The following is a 25,899-nucleotide window of genomic DNA, read 5'->3' on the forward strand; positions in this document are numbered from 1 at the left end:
GTCTACATGTTCTTTGTTTTGTCTGACCAACAGTCCAAATCCCAAAAGCATTTTATTTTCAATGATATACGAGGAAATGCCAACATTTCTCACATATGAGATGCTGGAACCAGAAAATGTTTCGAGACTTTGCTTCATAAATGACTTAAATCTTCTGTTTTACTAATTGATTAAATGCACAACACAAATTATTTAAATATGATTGGTATTAAAACATTGTTGACAGTGCTGCAACTCAACGAGCAGGTTTGCTTTATGGATTTTTGTCCCTTGACTGGATTCACCAAAAACAGACTTCCAGATCATAATTTTATCAACTGAATCTCAATTAAGTCTCATTATGTTGTGATAAATGTCAATATTTTAGTATAAATTACATTATGATAGAAGATTTTTATCCATATCATTAACCCCTTTCAGATCCTTCGCTAGTTCATCAGAACCTACAACAGCAGGATTCATCAGATATTAAATGTTTTTTTTACATGTAGCTTCTCTTTCTGTGCCAATGTTACAATAACCAGCTCTGCTTCCTCTCCTCTGCTTCAACAAGTGACAAACCACCGGAGTGACCGAATCACTCTTGACAGAAAAATGACAAACCAGGTCAGGTCTTCACAGATCAGTTTCACACCTCTCACAGGAGTGTGAATAGTTTCAAAGCACACACAGACACACACAGATGTTACACATACAAACTGTACTGTAAACGTGTTGAGAGCTTTTGCTGCTATAAATTCTGAGTACTAAGTCAGGTTAAGGTAAGCAGAGTTGACTGTTTCTGTCTTTGTATCGCCATCATTTCATTCCCCACCTTGTCACATGGAGCAGCCATGCATGTGTATGTGTGTGTGTGCGTGTGTGTTAGAGTGTTCATGACGCTTTCAGCCCACATGACGCAGCAGCCATGTCATCAAATCAACTAACCAAGAGACCCTGAGAGTGACAGAAAGACAGAAAGAGAGAGAGAGCGATCAGGAAACAGTAAAATAAAGCTGATATATCAAACAGAAACACAGGAGAGAGATTTCAGGCGCACTTGTGTCGGTAAAGTAGGAGGGATTTTCCAAAAGGCTAAAAAGAAATTTTATCAATATTTATTTGAATTCACAGCACAACCTGCTCAAGGTACCGAAATCTGGCACCAATTGATCGTGAATTGGTACTCAGGAGCACCGACGTAATTCGGTCGATACCCTTAAAAGTACAGAGTTCAGTATCCATCCCCAGAGAGACAAGGGGACATTTCTGAATGTCATGTTCTTTCAGATCAATAGTCAAAAATCCAAAAGATATTTGGTTTATTATCCTGTATGACATAAAAAAGCTTGAAAAATCTCACATTTGAGAAGCTACAACCAGCAATCTTTTGGCATTTTTTCTTTAAAAAAATGACTGAATAAAACAATTATTCAATTATCAAAATAGCGGCCTTGCATATAAAAGAAAAAAAACATGTATTCAAAGGATGAACAAACAGGTCAAAGAAAGAAGGAAAGAAGAGCATCATCCAATCAGAAAGCTAAGACAGAGTGCTACAAAATAAGAGCTGAGCAGAATGACAAATAAAGCCATAGCATGATATTTAAAATACAATAATACAAACATTTAGTCCTTTTTTTAAATGAATGGGGTTATTTCTCCCAGAATCATATAAGAAAAAGGAAGAATTTTTGAGGTCCTAGTTTGTGGTGGTGTTATTTTGGCCTTCAATATGTTTTATGTCACTACTGAGAGACAGACATGAAATACATGAGCTCTAACACAAAGTAAAGTGGTGATAAGTAGCAACTAAATAACAAACTGCTGACTTCCAGCTATTTCTGATGTTTAAGTAAAAATGCATCCTGTCCAATGAGCCAGACTGAACAAACTGGGGCTGAAACAGAGACCAGCATCTCATCCCCACTAATTCAGACACCATAGATCTGGAAATCTAATCATCCAGAAGACACTAGACTTGCCAACATGAAGTATTTTCCTTGTAAGTCCTGTAAGCATCACAAATCAGCAGGTGTCTTCCAAATAGAGCCGCCAGAAAAGGAAGTTGCCAAGACCAGCTTTTAAACCGGATTATTAATCAAGAAGAAATTACAGTATTTATCAGTTATCTTTTTTTTTTTTGTTCTTGTTGATATTGATTTTATTCAAGCATCTTTGCTGTTTTATCTCTTTGACAACTGAATATCATCAGATATTTAAGCAATTTTAACTTCTAGGAACATTTTTCATCATTTTCTGATGCTTATACACTAAAAAAAGGACTCAACAGATTCACTGACAGTGAACATAATCCTAAACTTGATATATATTGCAATATTGCCTCCCCCTCCCCACCCTCTGGATTCTCATATGCAGTAACTCTGACAGCACTATGGGGGTTTTTCTGGAAGGGAATGAGCAGCCAGAATAATCTGACACTTAAGTCCTTCCATGTTTGACTTTATTTTTGACCCAGAAACACAGAAAATATAGTTAGATGTCCAATTTCACATGAAAAAAAAAAAGGCCTCTCATGTTCCCTGTGTAGTGAAACAAGCAGAGCAAATCAGTGATCACTGCCAGGGTTTGGGGTTTGATTCCCAGTCCGACCACCTTGTTATAGACATATGCATCCGCCGCACTGTGAGCCACTTAAGATAAAAGCCTCCACCGAACAGCAAGTTATACATTTATGTAAAGAATGAAGGGAGAGAAGGGAGGCTGGAGAGTGAAATATAGGCCTATATGAAGGGGGGGGGGGGGGGGGGGTTACAGGCAGAGAAAGAGGATTAAGAGAGAAAGAGAGTGAGAGGGACGGGTGCTATGACCTACTTCTTTGAGCCCTTCACCAATTGTTCCTTTTCACAGTGAAGATTTTTTTTGCGCGCACAAGACACACAGTGTGAACACACACACACACACACACACACACACACACACGACATGGACGTATATGTACAAGTACATAAAAATAGAACTACTAGGTGACACAGAAAAATGCTTAAATACACACAATCAGTGATCCACAGAACACAAGCAGAAAGTCTGTTAGAAACATAAGGTGCTCTTAAAGAGAAAAAAATGATTAACAGAAAAGAAAACGTTCTTCAGGCAGAGCAAGATAAATTATGTAAAAGCCTTTATTCATATTAATGGTTTAAAATGCCGACCAGTTTCAAACATACTGGGTCCTCATCAGGCTGGAGATTATTAAAAACCTGATTTCTTATACGCTACACAGACATATTGTGTTACGCAATTCAAACACATAATGAAATGACCAACAGACAGCACACTGATATTCAGGGCTGTGCAATATGACAAAAATCTCATATCCCAATATAGTTTATTTCATATGATATATATTATGATATAGCACATTTTCTTCAATTCAATGAATAAATAGTTTTTGGTCCGTGTTTATTAACGTAATCTGCACAAAAGATGGACTCCAAATGATGAAAAATATTGCCATAAAGTCTGATTTGCGACACAACGAAATAAACAATAGAGCATAATATTATCTTCATACAACATATATCTTCATATCACACAGCCCTACTGATATTGAGATATTAATACTATGAACATAATAAAATAGACGCACAAATCATCAAATCATCCCATAAACAGATGCAATAAAGACTTTTCTCTAATATTTTCTCTGCTAAAGAATGCCTGAAGAACGATTTGTTTTCAGTGCAAACATATATTTACTGGCCATTCATACAAAAATAGCATTACGTTAGCAAAAACGAAAGGCGCTGCACTGATAGAAGCATCTTATAAGACGATTATACAAGATCCAAGAAGTCCGGTTTGAGATCCAGATCCAGGAGTTTTTAGGTTTATCAGACAAACGCTGCAAAGATACTATCAGTCAACAACTCTGCAAAGTTATCACAACACAACTGTTTCATTTTTTGTCACATTGATGAAAGATAAACTGAATTTGGATGGAAACCTAGCTACTGTAGGAATGCAGAGGTCCCATTCAATAAATGGACTTTTACACAGTGTGCTGTCAATTTATCAATTATATTATCTATCAATAGAAACTCATATTGAAAATTAAAGAAAACATAGTTCTGCTGATAACAGGTTAATCATTTCGACCATTACTGGAGCTAAAATGCCAAATAATATAACCTCTTTGGGATTTGCACTGTGTTACCTGAAGCTCTGGGAACCTGTGTTGGGCATATTCAAGTATCAAAGAAATAGCTGACAGATTAATGATAATGAAAACAACCCTTAGTCTACATACATAATACATGCATACACACACTCAGACATGCTCTTTCAACTCTGAGACAGTTCAGCCCCATGGGAGTGTACCCGTCTTCTACACAGATTGACAGCACTTCACACCCCCCCCCCAAAAAAAAAGAAAGAAAGAAAAAAAGAAGGAGCGCTCCAAAGACAGCCACTAACGGGTCGTACCATTTTCTCAAAAATGGAGGAATGGGATGCGGGGGGGGGAGTGGCTGGAGAGTAAGATTGACTCACTGGAGTCTTTTTTGCCTCATTCCTGAGTGGCATGTCAGTGGGTGGCAGTGAAACATGAGCTTGGAAGCCTGTGAAGGAGGGTCCGGGTTGGGGGGTCTGGTTGCTAGGCAGCTGACCAATCAGAGCAAGATGCTGATTGGCTTGTGTGAGTATCTGGAGAGAGGGGGTTAACCCAAGAAGTGTAAACCTGGTTTTAGACCATAGAAAAGAGGGAAAAGAAGAAGGAGAAAGAAGAAGATGCAGACAAACAAACATGCACACAGGTTGTCATTAATGTCCTAACTGTGTTTTTATTATTATAAATTAAATTTGCATATATTCTGGCTGTAACTATTAACAGATATTGATAATTATGTTCTCTTTGTATAGGCTTTTCAACCAAAATGTTTAAAAGGTAAATATTTCCTGTGCTTTCCTGTGTTTGAGGGGGTTTCTCTACCCAATTTAATTTCCTATATCTAGAAAACCAACCCAAAAGGAGATGGGTCAGGTGGTGAAGATGATAATATTGCTCAGTATTTTGTTTGGTTTGAATAAAATGATTTGTAGGGTCATACAATTTGCACAACACACGATTGAACTCGTTGGGGAAGCTTTCTATCAGGGGGAGAAAAAAAAAAAGAAGTTGCAGCTTTTTGTGGTTCAGGGAGTGCACTGTGATTTTTTAATATATTTCGGATTAGCTGTGCAGCCCGGAGAGTGAGGGAGAGAGATACAGCGAGAGAAAAGACACAAATTCAAAGATTTATGTGCAAGGAGAGAGACTACAAGAAAGACAGTAACGATGAGTAATGCCACACTGTCTGTCCAAAGAGATAAAAACAGAGATAGAAACAAAGAAGCAGTAAGGGACGGGCAGCAACGCACAAAGAAGACAGGATGTGCAAAATAAAAAGATTTTACAGGAACAAAAAGAGATGAACAGCGATATAGAGGAAGACAAACATTGCTGAGTGTATGTGTAGGGAGTGGGGGGAAGAGCTGGAAAAGCCCAGCAACAGGGCATGCCTTAAATAGCTAGATGGTCGGAGATAACGTGACGCTGGAGAAAGCCTGATGGCTCGGGGCATGTGTTGTGTTGTGCTAAGCATGTATGAGCCCAGTGCTGACAGCAGCTCCATGGGCTCTCTTAGTCATATGGCAGATCACATGACCTCCCGAGGAGGCCTGTCCGCATACGGCCAGATGCTGGTGGGCAGAAAAAGCAGACCGCCCATCTGGATTCCCAAACACCACTGTCTGTAGGGATGGTTACCCCAATCCACCTCAAGAACAGCACTCATTCGGTTGGAAATGGTTATTTTATAGAGTGGAAGCACTTGATAAGCATGGGAGCTGCTTTGGGAATGGTATTACCAACCCTTGCATTGCTAGTTTCTTACTCAAATGCCACCTCATGTTACAACAAAAGCAAACGGATTTATATATAGTCATAATTTATTCACAAGGCAGTGCTTTACAGACATTTAAACTTTAAGAGGAATTGGAAAGAAACTTTAGAAAAGGCTGAGTTTTAAAAGGTTCCACACAAATTTGGAGGTAAATAAAGTGCTACAATTACTAAGGCACTACTCATCAAGCTGATCTAGTGCTTATCCACTGCTAGTTTTATTGCCTGGTCACTAAAATGGGTTTTCATTTTCCATCCAGTGATCATTTCTTGCCAGTGAAATCATCCCATCAAGTCATTTTCACAAAAGCACAGACATCCAATCTGGACACCTCCTTCTGTACGATCCCTCTCTCTCCCACTGAGACCAAAGCTCACAGCACATAACTGCCCAACAGTTAGAAACAGTTTGACAAAATGTCCAAACAGTTATCATGGTTGGTTTAGAGTACAATTAATGAGTGTATGTGAAGTTTTATTCAATTATTTATAAAAGGAATTACTGATCTGGCACTGTTTGTGCCTTGTTGTATCCACATCATTAAATTTGGAAGCAGCTACTTGCAATGTTTCGGTATTATTAAGAGACCATTAGTTAATCCTGTATTAAAGGACCAGTGTGTTAGATTTAGAGGCATCTAGCAGTGAGGTTGCAGACTGCAACCAAATGAATACACCTCCCCTCACCCTCCCCTTCCAAGCGTTTAAGAGAACCTACGGTGGCTGCCAAACATGAAAGGTCCTCTTTAGAACCAGTACTTGGTTTGGCCAGTCTGGGCTACTGTAGAAACATGGCGGTGCAACATGGCAGCCTCCGCGGAAGAGGACCCGCTCTCTATGTAGATATAAAGGGCTCATTGTAAGGTAACGAAAACACAACAATTCTTATTTTCATGGGATTATACATTAATTAAAACATTTATGAATATTATATTCCATTTCTTCCAAGTCAGTTCCACTAGATGCCACTAAATCTTACATACTGGTCCTTTAAATTATATTTTTTATAGTAATATTAAATAAAATGGCTCTACGCAGCCTTTTGCATCTCTTAGTAGGGCTGCCCCCCCAAATGTGATGGCCAGAAGTCCTCAAGTCCATCCTCATTTTGTCAGTCAAATCATTGCATTTTTCAAAACTGCAAATACAAACCAAGTTTTGACCAAAAACTAACTGTGATGAAAACAGAGAAGGATGACGGAAACAAAGAGTAGCCTGATTCCTTTCTGCTCCGACGCTCTCAGCTCTGATACTGAAGGTTAGCAAAGTCAGCTAAACTACTTTTGAGCCAGACGTTGGCAAAACGTCCTCTACTGCCGTCCTGTGTGACTCATCGGCTAACAGCTCTGTCAGCAGCCACATAGGAGACGCGCTATGTGGAGCACTAGTATGTTACCACTGACCTATGACCAATATGGATTGTAATGCAACTGGGTGGAGAAGTGAAATAACTGCTCCCTTCCTAAAGGCGAATTTTCAGCCTAGACTGCTGACACAACATCAACTTGAAAAGTTCTCATTTGGGTACAGCCTCATCTCGTTTACAGCCTGAGCTTTCTGTTAGCTTATTGTTTCGGTTCTCTAGCTGCACACAGACTACATGGTTGAATTCAAGCATGCCAAATCAGGCAATGAAACTGCTAACTGCTCAGCATTGAAAAAACAGATAATGAAAATAAATGACTAGCTGGTAAAGAAATTTAAACATCTGGCAGCTAAAGATCCAAATATAATTTAAATTAGGAGTTGGTGGAGACCAAACCAGAGCTAACAGGAGAGTGATTAAGCAGTCATCTAGTCAAACATTCACTTCTTACCAGTGTGGAAATGGCAGAAAGTCTTTGAAATATCAAGGACAGTAAAAATAGTTTTAATGACCTTCAGATTTTCTGTGTCCCACTCTCTCTACAACATCACCAACACTGAAGAGGCTTTACACGCAGTGTTTTTGTAAAACTATTCTTTGTATTAGCAGGAAATTGCCAATGGCCATTGGCCAATCACTTAATTTTACTTTTGGCTGGTGAGCTTATCCACTTTGACTCAGGCAGCTACTCAGCCAAAATGTACTCAGTTGATAAAACAGTGAAAGCAGCTACATCATTTTGGAAATGAGCTTTGCGGCTCTGGCCTGTCAATACAAATAAAACAGTTTGTTTCCTGCTCTGAGAAATGGGTAAAGATGGAGTCTCCAAATGCCCTTTGAAAAGCTCTTGGCGCAAAAGAATGGGTGACTTGTGTAGCCGTCAACCACGGTAATCATGTGATATCGCTGTTGTTTGGCTAATCTGCTTACGGCCTCCTTTCTTTTCTCCAGGATGAAACCTGATACGGCAGCTCAGCCAGCTTTAGCCACACGCTAATTAATCTGCAGGACCAAAGCTTCTTAATAACACCCAAACGCCACAAACAATCGTTGTAGATGTGCCAAGCAATGGAAATTTGGTCCAAGCTTTTGGGGTTGGGGCAGTTAAGTGGTCCGGCGGGGGAATTGTTGGTCCTACAGAGCTAAAAGGACTTGAACTAAAACTGCAAGGACAGAGTGCTCAGTTCTGCGTGTACCTTTGTGTAACTGTGCCAGTGTAAGGTGCTTTGGAAATGCTGACTAATGAGGCTGGTTAGCTTGATTTGTGGTATGATTTTAAAAAAGGGACATCACTGTGCGGTGACATTGATAGCCCTTCAGCTGGTTGCCAGATGATGCTTTTCTTCTAGCTATTTAGGGGGGTTCGAGAGAGAACTGGAAAGCGAGTGGATGGGGGCAGTTGGCTTAATCCTCTCTGTCACACTGTCCTGCTTTGTCAGAGACGATATCAGGCCTCAATTTTTCACCCTCGCTTTTGCATCTCATCCATCCTCTATCACCTTCACTCAGATCCAAACTGACGATCTGGGCCTCTCATTGTAGACACATCTTTCTTAACTCCTTCCACTGATTTTTTTTTTTTCTTTCCCCGCTTCTTCAATCTCTGTTCCTCTCTGTCTCTCCCTCTGTCTGCCTCTGTCTGTCTCTCGGATGAGGCTTATCTGCGACAGAACAAACAGGCTCATTGTGTTTTGTGAGAGCCGTCAGGGCAGCAGAGAGGAGGCTTATTTCATTGAAACCTGGATACGATATCCACCCACAGGGGAGAGGGGGCCTGCAGGGACTCTTAATGCCAGCAGAAAATATGGGTGAAGTGGCGGTGGAAACAGCCAATAACAGAAACACAAAGGGATAGAGAAAAGGTGACACTGGGGCAAAGACTGTCCTAAATTCAAAGAAAAGGAGACCGTAGAAATGTAAGACGATGCACGAGATATGGACCGGAATGAAAAATGAAGAGGGAGGTGATGCAAACAAGTGAGAAGGAAAGTAAAAAGATTCAAATTACTGTCTGAAGCCGATGCTGCGGTGTCGAGCGAGGTAAGGAGTCATTGAGCACTGTTCAATATCAGCAAGGTCAGTGACCGTAAAGCCATACAATAGGCTCAATATCACAGAAACTGAACAAAATGTCTGTCAGCCGAACAGCTGGCCAACAGTGAAAAAACACAATAGCAACAGGGACGGCTATGAAAAGCTGCAGCACAGCCAAAAGGTCACTGGTTCGATCCCCGCAACATGTGCATAGTGTTCGGAGCAAAGCAACAGAGCAAAGCATTGAAGCTCTATGTATTGTTTCAGAGCATCACCTACAAGCCTTGAAGCTTAAAGTGTAGTGAATGAGTTGCACATTAAGAGCCTATTAAAAAAAGCCTTAAAGTAGGGCGTGGACAAACTGAGGCGCAGATTCTGACCTAAATACAAAGCTGCAAAGCCAAAGAGGGACATGCAAGGGTTTGTTCAGAAATAACTCGGTATTCCTGCCCCAGCGGAGAACGAGGTGACCTGCAATGTCAGGGCGAGACAGGTTGTCTCCTCAGCTGCTGGGACATCACACAGAGTCATCATCTGCGCAACATCAGTATTCAGTAACCACAGATCAATGTCATCCATTTAAACTCATCCCTGCCTTCATCGTACAGCTATTACACGGGCTGTATAAAACACACACACACACACATATATCAACTTCACTTCAATCACCAAGGACAGTAAATGTTCAGGCCTTGGAAACACTGAACCTCACAACCTCTCAACCTTATCCCTTATTTCATACCATTCAAATGAAGTGCAGAACATACTGCAGAGAGAAGACTACAGTATAATAGCAGGTAGACCAACTGCTGACAGTAAGCTGCTTAGCTCAACACTCATTACAGGTTTTATAGTTTGGTTCAAACACCACATGTTCTGGTTTGCTTGTCCACCAGCTGTGGAGATGTGTGACCACTGCTTCAATTATTTTTATTGATTTTACAAGTTTGCTGCAAGATTGCTGATTGAAAACATCTAGTGGTTTTGGTGTAGGACACAAAATGTGCTGCAAATTGCCTTCAAATCTCTGAAACAGATCCAAATTGTCAAAACATTTAGAAACAAAAATCAAGGTGTAATCTGAAAAGGCAACAAAGAGTGAACTTGTATATCTTTTTTGTGTGTGTGCACTGGATAGTGTGGCTGGGAATTCCCCCAAATGACCATTTTACCATCCAATTATATTTTAAAACAGAGCAGGGTGAGAAATTAGCACCAACCACCAGCCAAATGGTGGTAAAATATGAAAGTGGCTGGTAGCTTTCAGAGACAAAATAATGATTTACTATTGAATGGTGGTGAAACTGAACATTTATCTGTCAGTAGCTGGTAGGTGTTAACATTTTAAAAAGTTCATTTCTCACCGTGGGCAGGTAGGCTACCTACTGAAGTGGCTAACTGAAAAGACTAACTTGGCATCCTCAAAGTTCACTAAATAAATAATTTATGAGATGTCCCTTGTTTTCCAGGTTCAGATTTCCACTGGCAAATAAAATCGATTACACCCTTAACTCAAGCAGCATCCACCTAATTGGTTATCAATGGTTACTGAGGAACAACAGGAGCCAGAACCAGCAACTTCAATCATCTGTTTAATCGCTGCTAGTTGAGTGGATGGTGCTGGGTGGACACACGGATTTGAGCAAACTGGCCTTTCAGGAAAACAAGAAAACAAAGTGCTAACCAGTCGCTCAGCCAGTTCCCTTTCAACGAAGGCAAATAGAGAGGCTGCTTATCTGTGGGTAATTACAAAGGAAAGAAAGAAACAGTGGGACAGAGTCTGTCATCGCGGTCACACAAGTGTTCTGCATATTTCTGGGATAACGCCACCAATTCAGATTTTGTGATATCGCATTCATTTGGAAGAATTCATCACATTTATTGGTCATTAAACCAAGTGACACAAACTCAATTCTGGGTCATAATTACAGCTAATCGTCTCATCTCAAGACTGCGCACAAAGGCAATCTGCTCTGAATAGACTGTGTTCAATTTAACCCGACAACAGCAGTGTTTTAGCTAAGAAGTACAGAGCGTGTCGTCTGGACTCACCCTCAGGGCCTCTATGACCAGGTCTCGGGCCTCCAGCTCTCCCTCCATGATACTCAGCAAGGTGAGCAGCTCTGGCTTGCTCAGGTTATCCATGTTGAACTCACATTTCTGTAACACAGGACAAAAACATGTCACAATCATGCAATCAACACAAACACAAATATTAAACCTTAATACTTCTTCAATACCCACCGAGTTGTTTTCACAATCATGCTAGCGTTAGCATGTATATGTACATATGCTCACAGTTCCTTGAATTATCATCAACAATGTTTTTTTGAGCCAAATCCCAAGTAACATGTACAGCTTTCAGCATTACACAAATCATTCGGACTTTGGACTCCTACCTACCTACAATGTTACCGATGGTGGAAAAGGTTATGCTGTATTATGCAGCTGCAACTGGTAAAAAGATCAAAACCAAAAAAATTATATTGTATGACACTCATCTAAGATGGCGCCAACTTCATGTGAACTCCACCAGAATTTTAAAAAAAGTTGCTTACATGACAAAGGCACCACTAACTCCCAGTGTCCAACTGGTCTCATTAAGTGCAGCCCTCAAATTAGGCTAGATGTCTCGTTCTGCCTCAAAGCTATTAAGTTCTAATTACATCTAGCTAGGTCATTAAACACCAACATGGTCAGTGGTGACCGCAGGGCTTACGGGTGGAGATGACTATAATTGGGAGTGACCAGACCACTTCATGCTTCCCCTCATGTCAATTAAAAGCTTTTTCTGGTCCACTTTTAAAAAGCAAAAACGGCCATGTGTTGCCTCGGTCTAGTGGGTTCATAGGAAGAAGGCAGGACTTGTTTTAGGTCAAGTCAATGTCATCTCAAACTTTCTTATTATTCCTGACTGTGAATGACTTCGTCTGTGATACACAAACAGTTAGTGTTCATTAAAACCAGAAATTACTGTTTATTTGGAGGGTTTGCTCAAATCCAAAAGAGGTGTGAACTTAAGAAATATAACCATTTCCTTTCAGGATTTTGCTCATTTAAAAACAACATTTGTTTTTCAGTATTACCTGGCGCACTACTTCCAAACTTTATTTAATTCTATTTAAATCATTTATTTCTGGGTAGACCCATTCCATTACAAGGGCTTGTTCCATTTAACACTTATGTATTTTTTAAACTAGCTTCCCCTGGCAGGGTTGTGTAAAGCTTTTATATAGAAACTTAAGATCAGAGAATAAAAAGGTTGCATTATTACAGTTTTAACGCCCCAAAAGTAGGTTTTCAGTGAGAATTCACTCAATCAGGATAAGCTATAGCATCAACATGCTTTTTGCATGTTAATTCATCAGTAGTCATAATAATAAATAATATACTATATATACAGTAGAGATTAAATGATTTGTTGATTAATGATAACTGATGGATAATTTAAGTCATTTTTCAAGAAAACATACCAAACAATCTCTGGTTCCAGCTTCTCAATGTGAGAATTAGCTGCTTTTCTGTTTTATATCTTTGTAAATTGAAGATTTGGGTTTGGGACTCTTATTCAGACAAATAATGCATTTTGAAGATGTCACCTTGGGCAATGGAAATGGCGAAGGGAATCAATAATGAAAATATTTGTTAGTTGCAGCCCTGATATATATTATGATAATGTAATACTCAGGAAGAGGCCATTCTGTCAAGTGAATTTACTTTTGTGACAGAAGCATGGCCTTTCTAGAGTTAAGATGTAAAATTCAACAACAAATCAAGAGGATTTTTCATCAATACATAATTTTGGGGGGGATAATCAAATAATTATCTAAAATGTCTTAAGAGAAGGAGACAAAAGGAGAAGAAGAGGGAGACAGCAATTTCCCTGTGTTTTCCAGATCACATCCCTAAACATTACAACAGCACAGTGTCAAATTGTTGTGTTAAGGGCCCTTGAATGGCATTGTACTCATTCAAAGCAAAACCTCAGTGAGAAAAATTAGTGACATTCTTGGCTGGACAACTACAGAAATGAAGTAACTTCACATAGAGAGGCCAAAAGATAACACTGGATCTCAGTGACAGAAGAATTTCCAATTACTGTGTTGGCGACTTACTGCAGCCATCTGCTGAGAAAGCCTTCTGGAGGCACAGCTGCATTCCCAATATCTGGAAGCTTTACATCAGGCTATTTGTTCAATAAAACCTTTATAACCAAAGAGGCAAATGGAGGAAGTGAAGAGCTTCTTAGGCACTGAAGCACATCAGGCTGATTGCTACCTACTCATTCTGGTGACGTCTAGTTGTCAACCAGCCATTTGGGCCTGATTTACAAAACTACATCTCAACCTCAGCCAAGATTATTCCATTTCATCAAGGATCTACACACGTCTCCAGAGGTCTCTCTCGACCAACAAGCACAAAATATGACTCCGAACAGGCCAGTCTGAGCTTTCAACAAGCTGCTGCCTTCTCTGTGTCCTTTACACGCTCCTGTGACATTGTTTATTTCACCATAAGGGGGAAAAGTTCATGCTCAAACAACTGGAACAGAGGTAATAAATCTAAATGAATGAACAGGCCAGTGCTTTCACTTAAAATGTGATGTTTTAGCCAGAAAAGCTTTCTCGAGACAGGTGCTGAAACATCACGTTTTATCAAGAAATCAGTTTTTAGGTCTGGTGCCTGCTCACTCTTATGGACCTTTTTTTATATTCAGAACAAGGAGCTGGAAAGTGTTGCATCAATCACATGTTTCAGTTTAGTCAAACCACGTTTTTATACTGATGTGATCACGGCAAGCTTGGAAATAAAAGCCAAAGAGATTCCAAGGGATTGATTCATTCGCATCGAGCCTTCCAATCGATCCCTGAGCCCCCTTTTTTCCCGGCAGCATTTTCATCGCTCAGAGAATTGGACGACTCAGGGAGCCTTGATGGACGGCAACCCTGAGCCATGCTGTCCTGTCACGGGGCCTCGGGTGGTTGTGAAGTGAGGGTGGAGGGCAGAGGGCTCCTTCTCTCTGGCATTTCTGCACAGTGAGCAGGTGAGGGAAGCGAACACTAATTTGTTCCATGAGCCATGTGCTGTGCGCCAAGGGCACGAGCAGCCTGGCTGGCATTCAGAGGCTCACTGTTAGCCCCGGTCCACTTAATAAGGCCTGTGTCATTTTACTCTGAGCCACAAGGGAGAGGAACCGCTTACTCTGTGCAAGTTCCTCCACTGTGTTCTGCTGGCAAAAGCCTGTTTAGGCCTGTAAGTTTCTCACAATCTTGTGTCCTGTTACTTGAAGCACAAAACTGTGTGATATGACAGCCTGTAAATAGACGCCTTTGAGGGGGTTACCAATGGTTACGACGAAAATGCCACCAAGATGAGGAAATCAATATGAACTGAAAGGTCAGATGAGCTTAAAATGACCATAAAAAATGCATTTTCATTTAACAGAATCTCATAGAATCTAGCTACACAGATAGATTTTATTGTCCAGGTTTTGAGATATCTGTCTCACACTATCACCAGTTTTTCGACTGAAAAAATTCAAACACAGTTTACTGCAAGGTCTGTGGACAGGACACCGTTTCTGGATAGACACACTGCTGTGAATTTTTGAACATGATATTTTTCAAGTAAGCTCCACAAACAAAATTCTGTTCACCTCCGCTGTACTGTGGTGTAGGTGGAAGTCTCAAAACCTGGACAAATAAAACAAAAACTATCTACTCACATACCCCTAAAGGTAAGTGACAGGTGACAACTTTTTCTCAGATACCTAAACTCAGGGTGTCTGTCGAGACAGAAAACCAATCAGATACCAGCGCTCTCTTTTCCCAAAATTTAAAATATGCACACCTCACTATGTAATTGAAATCATTTTAATGTAAGGTAACATTAGGCCAGAGATTGCTGTGGCACTACAAATTGAGTCCACTGTGACTGAATGAAACATTGATGATGAAACTGTATTGAACTTCTTTCACTCCCAACCCCCCCATCATAGATCCATTTTGGGGGGAACATGGGATGCTTAGGAAGAGATAGCAGTTCAACAGTATATGTCACATAGAAGTGATATACATCATCTGAAAGCTGGGGGCCTGAAGATTAATTTAAGATGCAGTTCAGCACTGTGAGTCAAGTTTTTCTAGTAATAAATCTGTAATGAACATTGTGTTTTGGTTAGGCACCTATTCAAATTTTGAAAGTTTAGAGTGTATAAGGGCTTAGAACATTATGATGGAAGTATATGATGGCCATTGCCATGCTCAATTATGTTTCATAAGTTGTTGCAGCAATTTTTGGGTTGATAGCATTTGGTGCAAATGCAACCATTTTTGACCACTCGAGAATTGATAGAAAGATGGTCAAAAATCCCTCCAAAAAACCACATTAAAACACAGAGACCCTGAGGATCACCAAAGAAAAATTCATGCTGTGATTTGTTATCAAAAACTTTTGACATTTGGAGATTTCTGTAAGAATTGCATTTTCAGCGATTACACAGCGAGCACTTCTGTTCTGGAAATTGCTCAGAAACTCCCTTATTGTCAATAAACCTAGGAAAGCCAAACATCCTCTTAATGCTGAGGTCTCTAGTTTGTGGTTTTTAAGTTTCGTGAGGCTGTGATTATCCTAGAGGTCACAATAGGTCATTTTATACAGCGAGGTCAAATTTCAAAAAGTGGTCTCTCTACAATGAAATGGCTACTATGGAGACTAACATCATCATACATGAATACAATTGGTCTCACTGAATCCACAAGAGTCTCAGCTTTCCAGTCATACCAACTTTATGCAATTCCAAGACTGTTTAGGGTCCCCAGTATGCAGAAATATTCAAATACACCATTTTTAGAATAGGCGAAAATAACATGTTTATACTGCATGCAAAAAACTGTGTGGTTTTTGCCCAAAACTGCATGGGATTAGCATAAAGTGGGCATGTCTGTAAAGGGAAGACTTGTGGGTAACCATAGAACCAATTTTCATTCAGATATCTTGAGGTTAGAGGTCGATGGACCCCTTTGAAAATGGCCATGCCAGTTTTTCCCTTGCCAAAATTTAGCCTAATATTGCTGCATTATTTAGCCCCCTTCCCGACAAGCTAGCATGACATGGATGGTACCAATGGATGCCGTAGGTTGGATAGTTTCACATGATATAAGTAGCTTTAAAACTGAGCCCACTACAGCCTCTGAAAGACAGTAATGTCACCCGCGGACGCCGGCGTCCTCAGGGAGTAAAAGAGGTTAATGTGGATCAGCCACAGCATGGGCAATACCTGATTAACAAAATCACATTTAGCTCCGTTGTATTGGGTTAGAGACAGAAATCTCAGAGATAAACATCTCAAAACCTGGAAAAGCCCAAAATATCTGCATGGTTAGATACCACTAGAGGTATTTGGGTGAACTAGCCCTTTAACCAACTTGTTTACAAGGTAATTTGAACCCCAGTATCACAGCACAGAAATGTTGTTGTCAGGAGGAAGAAGCCATGACATTACAGCCACTCATGTTAATGGCACTCTTCCAATATGGCAGCATATCCCACATAACAACTGGTGACCGTTCAAAGGCCTCCATTACACAATAGATGATAGGTTTGAAGATGGGGTTGAATCGGTCACATTTTGAGGAAAACTAAGTTTTTTCTACAATCTAGGCTTTATTTTGTAGTTTTGGTATCATTCCTGTCTGTTAAGGTAACATTTTTACTTATCAACTGAATTTCTAATTGAGTCTAACAGGACAAAGAACTCAAGTGGTCATATGAGACCTGTTTTACCAAACTTATTTGGAGGTGAAAAGACGGCAGACATGAAAATTGCTATCCAATCGCACCATCTTTTATTTTATTTTGCAGATCAACTTTCTGCTTCAACTTTGACCTACTGTAGTTGCCATAGTTGTGCGCGTAAAGTTTTTCTGTGCAGAGATTAAAAATAAACATTTAGCAGGTGCTCACTTTAAGTTTCACCTCCAAATAAATGGTTTAGAAAATCATTTTTATCTTTATGCTCCTTGTTACTGTTTTCTTTGCTTTTAACATACATCCTTGTTGTCTGAATTGCGTGTATAGAACCAACACTTTTAATGACGTCTTATCTTCGTTTGTTTTTATTGTGTATATGTTTTTATGTTCCCTTGCTGCAAAAAGAATTTCCTCTGGTGGGACAATAAAGATCTGAAGTGAACTGAAGGGTTTTTTTCTTACACCTTGACTGCTTGTCTTGTCTTGTTGGACTCTTTTAGTAATGTTGCCGCATTATCAGATCTCATCACTTGGTAAAAATAAAACCCAAGTTGCTTTCCTTTAACTTCAGAACAAGTTGTAGACACATTGTCTGCCACACTAACATTTATTATGGTAAATGAGTGGGAGGTGACTGACAGAGTGCCTCTCATTGACCTCTGACCCCTCTCTGGACCATGTGGGCCGGTCCTCCAGAGTCCTCACAAACAAGAAGCTTCCCCCACCTCTGGCCAACAACAGAGAGTCTGACAGGGGTAAGCAAAGAGCAAAGTGCTTTATTTAACCACAGCAGGCATGATGGTGGTGGGGGGAGAGAGGGGGGGGGGGCGGCTTGGAGGCGGAAGCCCCTTTTCGTTGGCTGGAGCATGGAGAAGGAGGAGTGTGCTGGCAGAGAGATGGGTGAGACAGAGCTGAGGAGGCTGCCCAGCTCCCATGTCTCTGGAGCACCTGTTCGCCTCGACGCTAAATGTAAAGTAGCCTCGAGGCAGTTCTGAGCGCGCTCCCAGTACTCCCAGCTATGCCAGCTGAGTCACTGAAATTAAGACCAATTTAGAAAGGTGTCTGGTGAACCAGGCCTCCACCCGCCCCCCCCCTCCCCTCCACCATGCTGCCTCTGCCCTCCATCCACCCCCGCAGCTCTTCTCCCACCATCTCTTCACCACTCAAACCCACCCCCACCTCAACACCCACACTACCACCCACCCACCCACCTCAGGGACTGTGGCTGCTTTCTATTCCGGCAACATTTCCACCGGCCTACCTCTTCAATCTCACATCTGAAGACGTGCTTTTGTGATTTAATGGGATGTGGAGCCGCATTAATCAAAGGTTAAGTTCATTATAACAGGACAAGGACAAAAACTAAGCCTGTTCGTAGTTAAGCAGCAAAGGCATCACTGCCCATTCTGCATTAGGTGTCAGGTCGATAACAGCAATCTGACGGGTTGCATCATGGAGCCAGCGAAAGGGAAGCAAAAGGCTTCATGACCTCCCTCCAGCCAGGGCCAACAGATTGATCAATTTGCACAGAGGGGTGGAGAGCCGCTGCCCTGCCACATATGCTTCAACCTGCGAAAGGGCAAGCGAGAGAAATCACAACTAGGTGTGTGTAAACAGGTGAAGCTCAACAAAGGTTAGGGACAACAATCACATACTTCTTAAAAAAAAAAAAACACTCTGACTTGACTTGCTGGTCTTGTCTGACAGTCAGAATAACCCGTGGAAAGACTCACAGCTTTGTAAGGTGAGCTGTGGGAGCCTGTGAGGATTCATACTGGACTGACTGGTGCAGGGCCACTTCAGAAAAGAACCATTTTCATGCCACAATCAGCTCCACAGACCAACCTCAAGAACCTCTGAGTCATAACAGAAAATCATTTGCAAACAAATTTTAAAAAGGTGGACTGAAATATTTTTCACCCTTGGCAGGGAACACATCTGTCACCGGCCTTGATAGATCTTCTATTTTAGGATTTAACTCTCATGCAGCCAGCCAAACAGGTTGCTCTAAGTCTCTGCGTATTAACTCATTTACTGTTATATATATCAACCTGTATAGCAAGCGACGGTTTCTCTTCGATCAGGCGCAGGATAACATTTCAACTGCGGGATGAATGTTTAAAGCAGCCAAGGGGCGAACAAAAGAATTCACTATCATGTCTGAAATTAAAAAGAAAACGTGTTTTCCGCCTATTTGAGAGCCTGTTAGAACCTTTCTGGGTGATTTATCACCCCAAACCGACACGAACCCCTTGTTTTTCTCCAGACATTGTCGCGAGGATCCCGCTGGCCACCGCTGTTGCTTCACGAGCCTGTGAGAAATAGATGCGCACTGCATTCCGCCCCCTTTACACTGTGACTACTTCAATGCCACACCGATAAAAACACCCGTGTAGCTTTCATATCTTCCTATAGCCTCATGTCTTACCGTGTCGACACTTCCCAGCACGGCGGTTGCCAGTGTTTGTACCGGAGGAGGCTGCTCTCCGCTGGCTCCCTCCGACGCCATCTTCGTACTGTAGCGGTCTGCTGGAGTGAGGGCGCATCCGGCACTCATTAACTATTGCGCTGCTGAATGCAAATCACGCCACGGACGGCCATTGAAGGAAAGAGAGCCGAGATCTGACAAACTGGAAAAGCTGTAAAGGGGGAGAGGACGACAGGTCTCCGCCGTGAAAAGCCCACAGCCGAGTGTGCGGGTTGCAGCGGGGGAGGCGGGCAGTCTTGTAGGCGTGGACCGACCGACGCGTAAAATCCAGATGCGAAGCCCCGGTGCGCTCCCAACTGGAAAGGAGGTGCGTCTCGTCGGACTGATTGACAACAGCATTTGTTGGCCTCTGTATGAAAAATGAGCCAGAGGGTGTGCCGGGTGATTAACAGCTCAGTTATATTCTATGTACATTAGATTTCCCGACATGAAGATCTTTCTCTTTTAAAGCCTTCTCCACTTCTGTGTGTGTGTGTGTGTGTGTGTGTGTGTGTGTGTGTGTGTGTGTGTGTGTTTGTGTGTTTGTGTGTGTTTGTGTGTGTCTAAAAGTGGTCAAATATAAATATGTTGAGTCTAAAAATACTGGATGAAATCATGGATAGTATAGTATAGTGTAGTGTAGCATGGCCTAGTATAGTATAGTAAATTACAGTATAGTAAATTACAGTATAGTAAATTACAGTATAGTATAGTATAGTATAGTATAGTATACCAGAAATGCATTTCCTGCGGAAAATGCGTGTGAATGCTGACAGCTGAAATAACATTGCTACATAAACATTGCTACAAATACAACACACTTGTTCAGCATCCACATCTGTACAACTTTGCAGAATTTGGTTACCATGGTACATTACATTTAAGAGATATGTATTTAAAAAGTCACTTAAGCATTATATTGTAAAGTGTAACACGAACTAGAAAATGCACGTGCCCTGTGAATTGGGGCATTGTCATCCTGGAAGAGAGACCGCTCCCATCAGGATAGAAATGTTTCATCATACCTGACCCTTCCCTCTAAGGGGACAGGTGGACCCAAACCATGCCAGCAAAATTCCCCCCGAAGCATAACAGAGCCACCAGATCCCCTCAAGGGGTCAAGCATTCAGGCCTGTACCAGTTTTTCCTTTAATTTGTCATGTATGTATATATGTATGTATGTAAGTATGATGTACAGTATGTATGTATGTATGTATGTATGTATGTATGTATGATGTACAGTATGTATGTATGTATGTATGTATGTATGTATGTATGTATGATGTACAGTATGTTTGTATGTATGTATGTATGTATGTATGTATGTATGTATGATGTACAGTATGTATGTATGTATGTATGTATGTATGTATGTATGTATGTATGTATGTATGTATGTATGTATGTATGCATGTATGTATGTATGTATGTATGATGTACAGTATGTATGTAAGTATGATGTACAGTATGTATGTATGTATGTATGTATGTATGTATGCATGTATGTATGTATGTATGTATGATGTACAGTATGTATGTATGTATGTATGTATGTATGTATGCATGTATGTATGTATGTATGTATGTATGATGTACAGTATGTATGTATGTATGATGTACAGTATGTATACATGTGTAAGTCTGTATGTGTGTCATTTTCTCACATTTACTTACATTGTAAAAAAAAATGTTGCATAAAGCTTAAAATCTTTAAAAGTAAGAAAGTTGTAAAAAAATAAAAACTAATAGCATAAATGTCCTTAAAGAGCTGAACGTATTGATATATGAATAGATTCTGTAAATTAAAGTATGCGAGGTAGTTAGCCAGCGAAAAACATACAGAAGAAAAAGAACAATAAAGCTTTGGATAACAATAGTGTGCTTTCAGCAATCACACAAATATAGTGTGTAGTGCAGTATTGTATAGTATTGAACAGTAGTATTGTATAATGTACTGTAATATAGTCAAGTATAGTACTGTGTAGTGTAGTATTGTACAGTGTAGTGTCATGTAGTGTGGTATTGTATTATTGTATATAGTGTAGTGTAGCATGGACAATGTAGTGTTGTGTAGTGTAGTATTGTATAGTATAATACAGTAGTGTATAGTGTTTCTGTTTGAGTAAGCTAACGCAATTATGTGTTTGGGTGATTCTGCTGTGACTGTGGAAGTGATCAGGTTGAACAGTTTCACCTGCCAGGGGAGGAAAAGTGCTTTCATTTTTGCTCTTTTACTTATTACATTTGAATACACGTAGGGTCATTTAGTTTGAACAAAAACATGTGCCAAATGAATGTAATGTAATATATTTTTAGGGTCTTTCAAATGAAAAAAATGAGGCACCTTCTGTCAGCCCCCCACTACATTTGAGCATAAAATGAATTTAAATAAGCAGATTAATCTAATAATGCCACCATCAATCCAACATTTCTTGGTAATATCCACTCACATCGCCGACCATTTTGCTTGACGGCCTAGAAATGAAACCAAAAAGCAAAGAACTCGAACCAAAAGCCAAATGTTAATCTTACACGAGTCGATGCTCAGAGTTCAAATCTCTCAGCTCTGGATCTGTTTATCCTAGAAAAGCAGAGAGAGGATAGGGGCCCTCTCAGCTCCCAGATGTGGCATTTAGGATTAGCGGACGCTGATCCAGTCTGGTCATCCAGAATGAGGTTATTAAGTCTCTATTTAGGTCAAATGTTGCACGATCGACATTCCCTGGTTGCAATGAGAGCGTAGCTGTGTGACGACTTCAGAGGTGTTTCATTTTCCCCACACGTGAGAGGCAATACATGGTTAACTGGTGTCACTTTTTAGGAAAACATACTGTAACAGTTGTTTCATGTTTGAGCTAAAAATTAATTACATGCTTCTCTGTAGGTTGAAAAAACAGCAACTTTCCCAACCTTTATGCTCAGGAAAATGTTTCAAACCCTTATGGACAGCCTTAGAAATCTACAGTTAAGATAAGAACAAAGCTGTTTCTTATTTCTCTGACGTGCAAGGTTTCCACCAAACAGCAGCTCTATTGTAGTAGCAACGGGAAAAATAGAAAATTAGAAACCGAGGTGCACTGAAATATATCTGTTTTGAGTGTAAACAGCCCATTAATGACTCTGTGATTGTGAAATCTTTACAGGAACTCACCTCATGACATTCATAAATGAAAACTATTCATCCCTCAGTGCTTTCCCACAGAGATCTTTTTTTTTTCTTACCATCATGTCATGTGTCAAATCCCAAACTCGTGTCTAAATCTGAGGCAGATCAGCGGAGATGGAGCTGTCATGTGGAGATAATCCTTCCACCCTATGAAAGGAAGCTCGCCATTAGCCAGCGATTATGGGGGACTCCGGAGATGTGGCGCTGGCTTGGAAACGACGACCCCCTTCCTCCTTTCCCTCGGTTGAAGTTGGCAGTGAGCTTATAACAAAAAGTTCTCCCTCTAATATCCTCTCATTCAGTGAATTTCCAAAAGTTTTGGTGAACAAACTCTCCTGAGGGATTCCCAGAAAAAGAGATTCTCTGTGCGGGTATAGTAATAGCATAGGAGAAGTGAAAGCTGAGAAAAAGTATTCTGTTTTATTCTGCTGTTGTAATGTTGCAAAATTGCAGCTCTAAAAAGAAACCATTTGCTCCTCAACACTGAGAGACTGATATCAAAACATGAAATGAATGTCCTTATTACACCCAATGGTAGACATGCCTCAAATATCTCCCCATGAATTCATCCTCTGATTGTTGCAACCCTATTTGGAGGAAATATATGGATTATGATCACTGACAACACTTTTTCAGGTTCTACAATTCCATGTACACTTGTACTGGAGCACAGAAGTTGTCGAGGGGTGGTTTAGGTGAATAGTGAGCGTTTTATGTGTTTCAAGACATTTCAAGTTTTTGAGCTTTTTTTATGTTGTGGTCTTTTTGGTGGAGACGTCTCCAGCAAACAAAAACTGTAATTAAATCTGCGTTAACTGACTTTTTGGCCACTTAGGGGGAAGCAGAGACAAGTAGTGAACACAACACGGACATATCATCATCTTTTAAGTTGATATGTTGCTTATTTCCACATCCAACAGTTACGGAGCAACATTATCATTCATTTGGAGTTGTGTTTCAGTCCACCTGGTAAGTCCAATATTCACTCTCTTTTAGCTCTGTTTTTGCTCTCTACCAACTCCTGAGGGAAATATCTGTCTCTTTAGCTGCTAAATGCTCCACTATGTTCACCAGCTAGTCTACCGCTAACTGTGTCTGTTTACCATTTGGTGCTGAGCAGGTAGTGAACAGTGAAAACGACGCTATGAGAGCGCTGAGAGTGAACCAAAACGGTAAAGGTTCAGCCGGACAGCTAAACAATGAGCTGAAACTCACTATAAAGCTCCATGAAGCCGAGGGGAGCTGCAGAGTATGAGCAACGCCTCTGACATTAAACACTGACATTTCATATATTGTTATTAATAAATATTGATTAAAGTGATTTAAAGAGTGCTGAATGGGCAATGAGTTGAATCTTTGTTTAAAGGATATTACTGATATCACCAGATTTGTATGTTTTAACCTATTAAGTTAGGTTTCAGCTGACCAGTTTCCAAACCATGAGTCTCAGATTGATTTCCTCCTTGACTTCTGTGCAGCCATGTGTGGAAATGTATTTCTACTCACTATGTCAAAGGAAACACCAGAAAAATTGTGTCGAAGAGGCAGAGCTACTTAAAGCAGGTCAGAAATGTGTTAATATGTTGATACCCACACCTGGGAAGCATGCAATGAAAGGGCATTGTTTATCATTCACATCTGAATACTGAAAAACATACAGAAGATTACATTTGTCAAGGTTACATCAGTGTTGTTGTTGTGTGTGTTGTTGATGCTTGCAGTTCTTGGCAGCCACTGACGTCAATCCTACACAGAGCATGAAACATAAATTAGCAGTTGGCCCAGAAACACACGCAGGCATACCAGCAGTCTATTGTTCGATGGCACGCTAAACCTTGCACATAGACTTGAAACATAATGGAGTAATGTCAAGATCTTACCTGTGTTACTTTCCTACATTCTGGCCATCAGATAAAAGAGTCTGCTGAGGCTGTTAGCTGTATTCAAAGTCCCTGTTTTTTCTTCCCTGAAACATGTATTTGTAAAGATGTGTAACTCGGTAATCGCTTATATGCTTGTGAAGTTTTAAAGTTTTGTTTTAAGTCATGAACACAGAACTGTAAAAATACCCATTTGCTTGTCAGAATATGTATGTACAGTATGTAAGGCGAGGCTGAAAAGATCCTCACCCCTGATCTGTTCTCCAGGAGGCTGAGATGACACTTGATTGACAACCAACTGTGCCAACTGTGACAATCATGACATGTTGCTCATAAACACAGATAAAAGGAAATGTTTCTTTCATATAGAAAATTAGATACTTTTTTTTTTTTTTACTATTATTAATATCTTGCTTAAAGGATAAGTTTGGCGATAATCTATTTTGTTCTTATTTACAAATAACAAGACAAAAAACTAACAATGATATGTCTTCAAATACCTTATTCCTCTGTGCCATAGAGCTCTTGATGACATGTCCCTTCATCACCATGTGGTGAGAAAAGGGCAGGCAATCCTCAGTGATGCATCACATCATCTCTATGGTGACGAGGCTACAGGATACCGCCTTTGCAGACTACACAGATGCTCAGAGATCCTTAAAACCGGTGCACTATGCTGTTTGATATCTGTCTTTAACTGTAATGTCCTTTTGTTGTAGTTTTATCTGTCTGACAATTGCTATAAATCTCTGAAAGGTTAATAAACTGAATTCACTAATGAACCGAATGTGTATTAATCCACCACTGAAATAGTCCCTGACAAATGCACTATTTACTCCTGTTTGAGTTATGATGCTAAAAACCGCAGTGCCTAGGTGTTTTGGAAATTACATAGCCTTTTTAAAAAATTAAACTGTATATTTATGAACTATTCTTTACAGATTTACGTCCACAGTAGGAACCAATGGGCTTGGGGCTGAGTGCCTCAGACAGGGTAGGGTAGTCAGTAAGTATGTAGAGAGAAATTAACTTTTTTTAAAGTAAGATTTATTGATAAAAAAAAAAAAAATAGAGCAACACCAGCCTTTTAATGCTGAGCCTCATAGCTTTCTGTCAAACTTTCCACCATACTCACATATTTTCAGTATTAGACAAAGTGCTCACATCTTGACATCTTCCACCTTTCCAATGTCAAAGTCAGTATTACTCTCTCAATGACCTTTTGATAGGCTTGTATCCACTATAAACCCAAAACCCTGCCAATTCTGACATTACTGTTTACAAGCAGCTGAAGGGAACTACTGTTCATGCTCACTAGCTCTAACCAAACACTGACTCAGTGCCAAATGTGGC

General features: G+C 40.3%; 1 protein-coding gene and 1 long non-coding RNA gene across 2 annotated transcripts in view; one reads left to right on the forward strand and one right to left on the reverse strand.

Moving 5' to 3' along the window:
• Positions 1-19,738, reverse strand: part of cttnbp2 (cortactin binding protein 2) — a 100,453-nt gene extending 80,715 nt beyond the window's left edge. Inside the window, exons 1-2 of the mRNA XM_067590649.1 lie at positions 19,462-19,738; positions 11,334-11,441 (exon numbers count right to left, since the gene is read on the reverse strand). Of these exons, the coding sequence (XP_067446750.1) occupies positions 11,334-11,441; positions 19,462-19,590 (237 nt within the window). The 5' untranslated portion in view covers positions 19,591-19,738. The remainder of the gene's footprint in view (positions 1-11,333; positions 11,442-19,461) is intronic.
• On the forward strand, positions 19,739-25,328 carry LOC137183518 (uncharacterized). The gene is made up of 2 exons (XR_010928481.1): positions 19,739-19,828; positions 25,067-25,328. It is a non-coding gene; the product is annotated as an uncharacterized lncRNA (long non-coding RNA).
• The last annotated feature ends 571 nt before the right edge of the window (positions 25,329-25,899 follow it).

The sequence above is a fragment of the Thunnus thynnus genome, chromosome 5 (assembly GCF_963924715.1).
Source record: "Thunnus thynnus chromosome 5, fThuThy2.1, whole genome shotgun sequence".
Taxonomy (NCBI): Eukaryota; Metazoa; Chordata; class Actinopteri; order Scombriformes; family Scombridae; genus Thunnus; species Thunnus thynnus.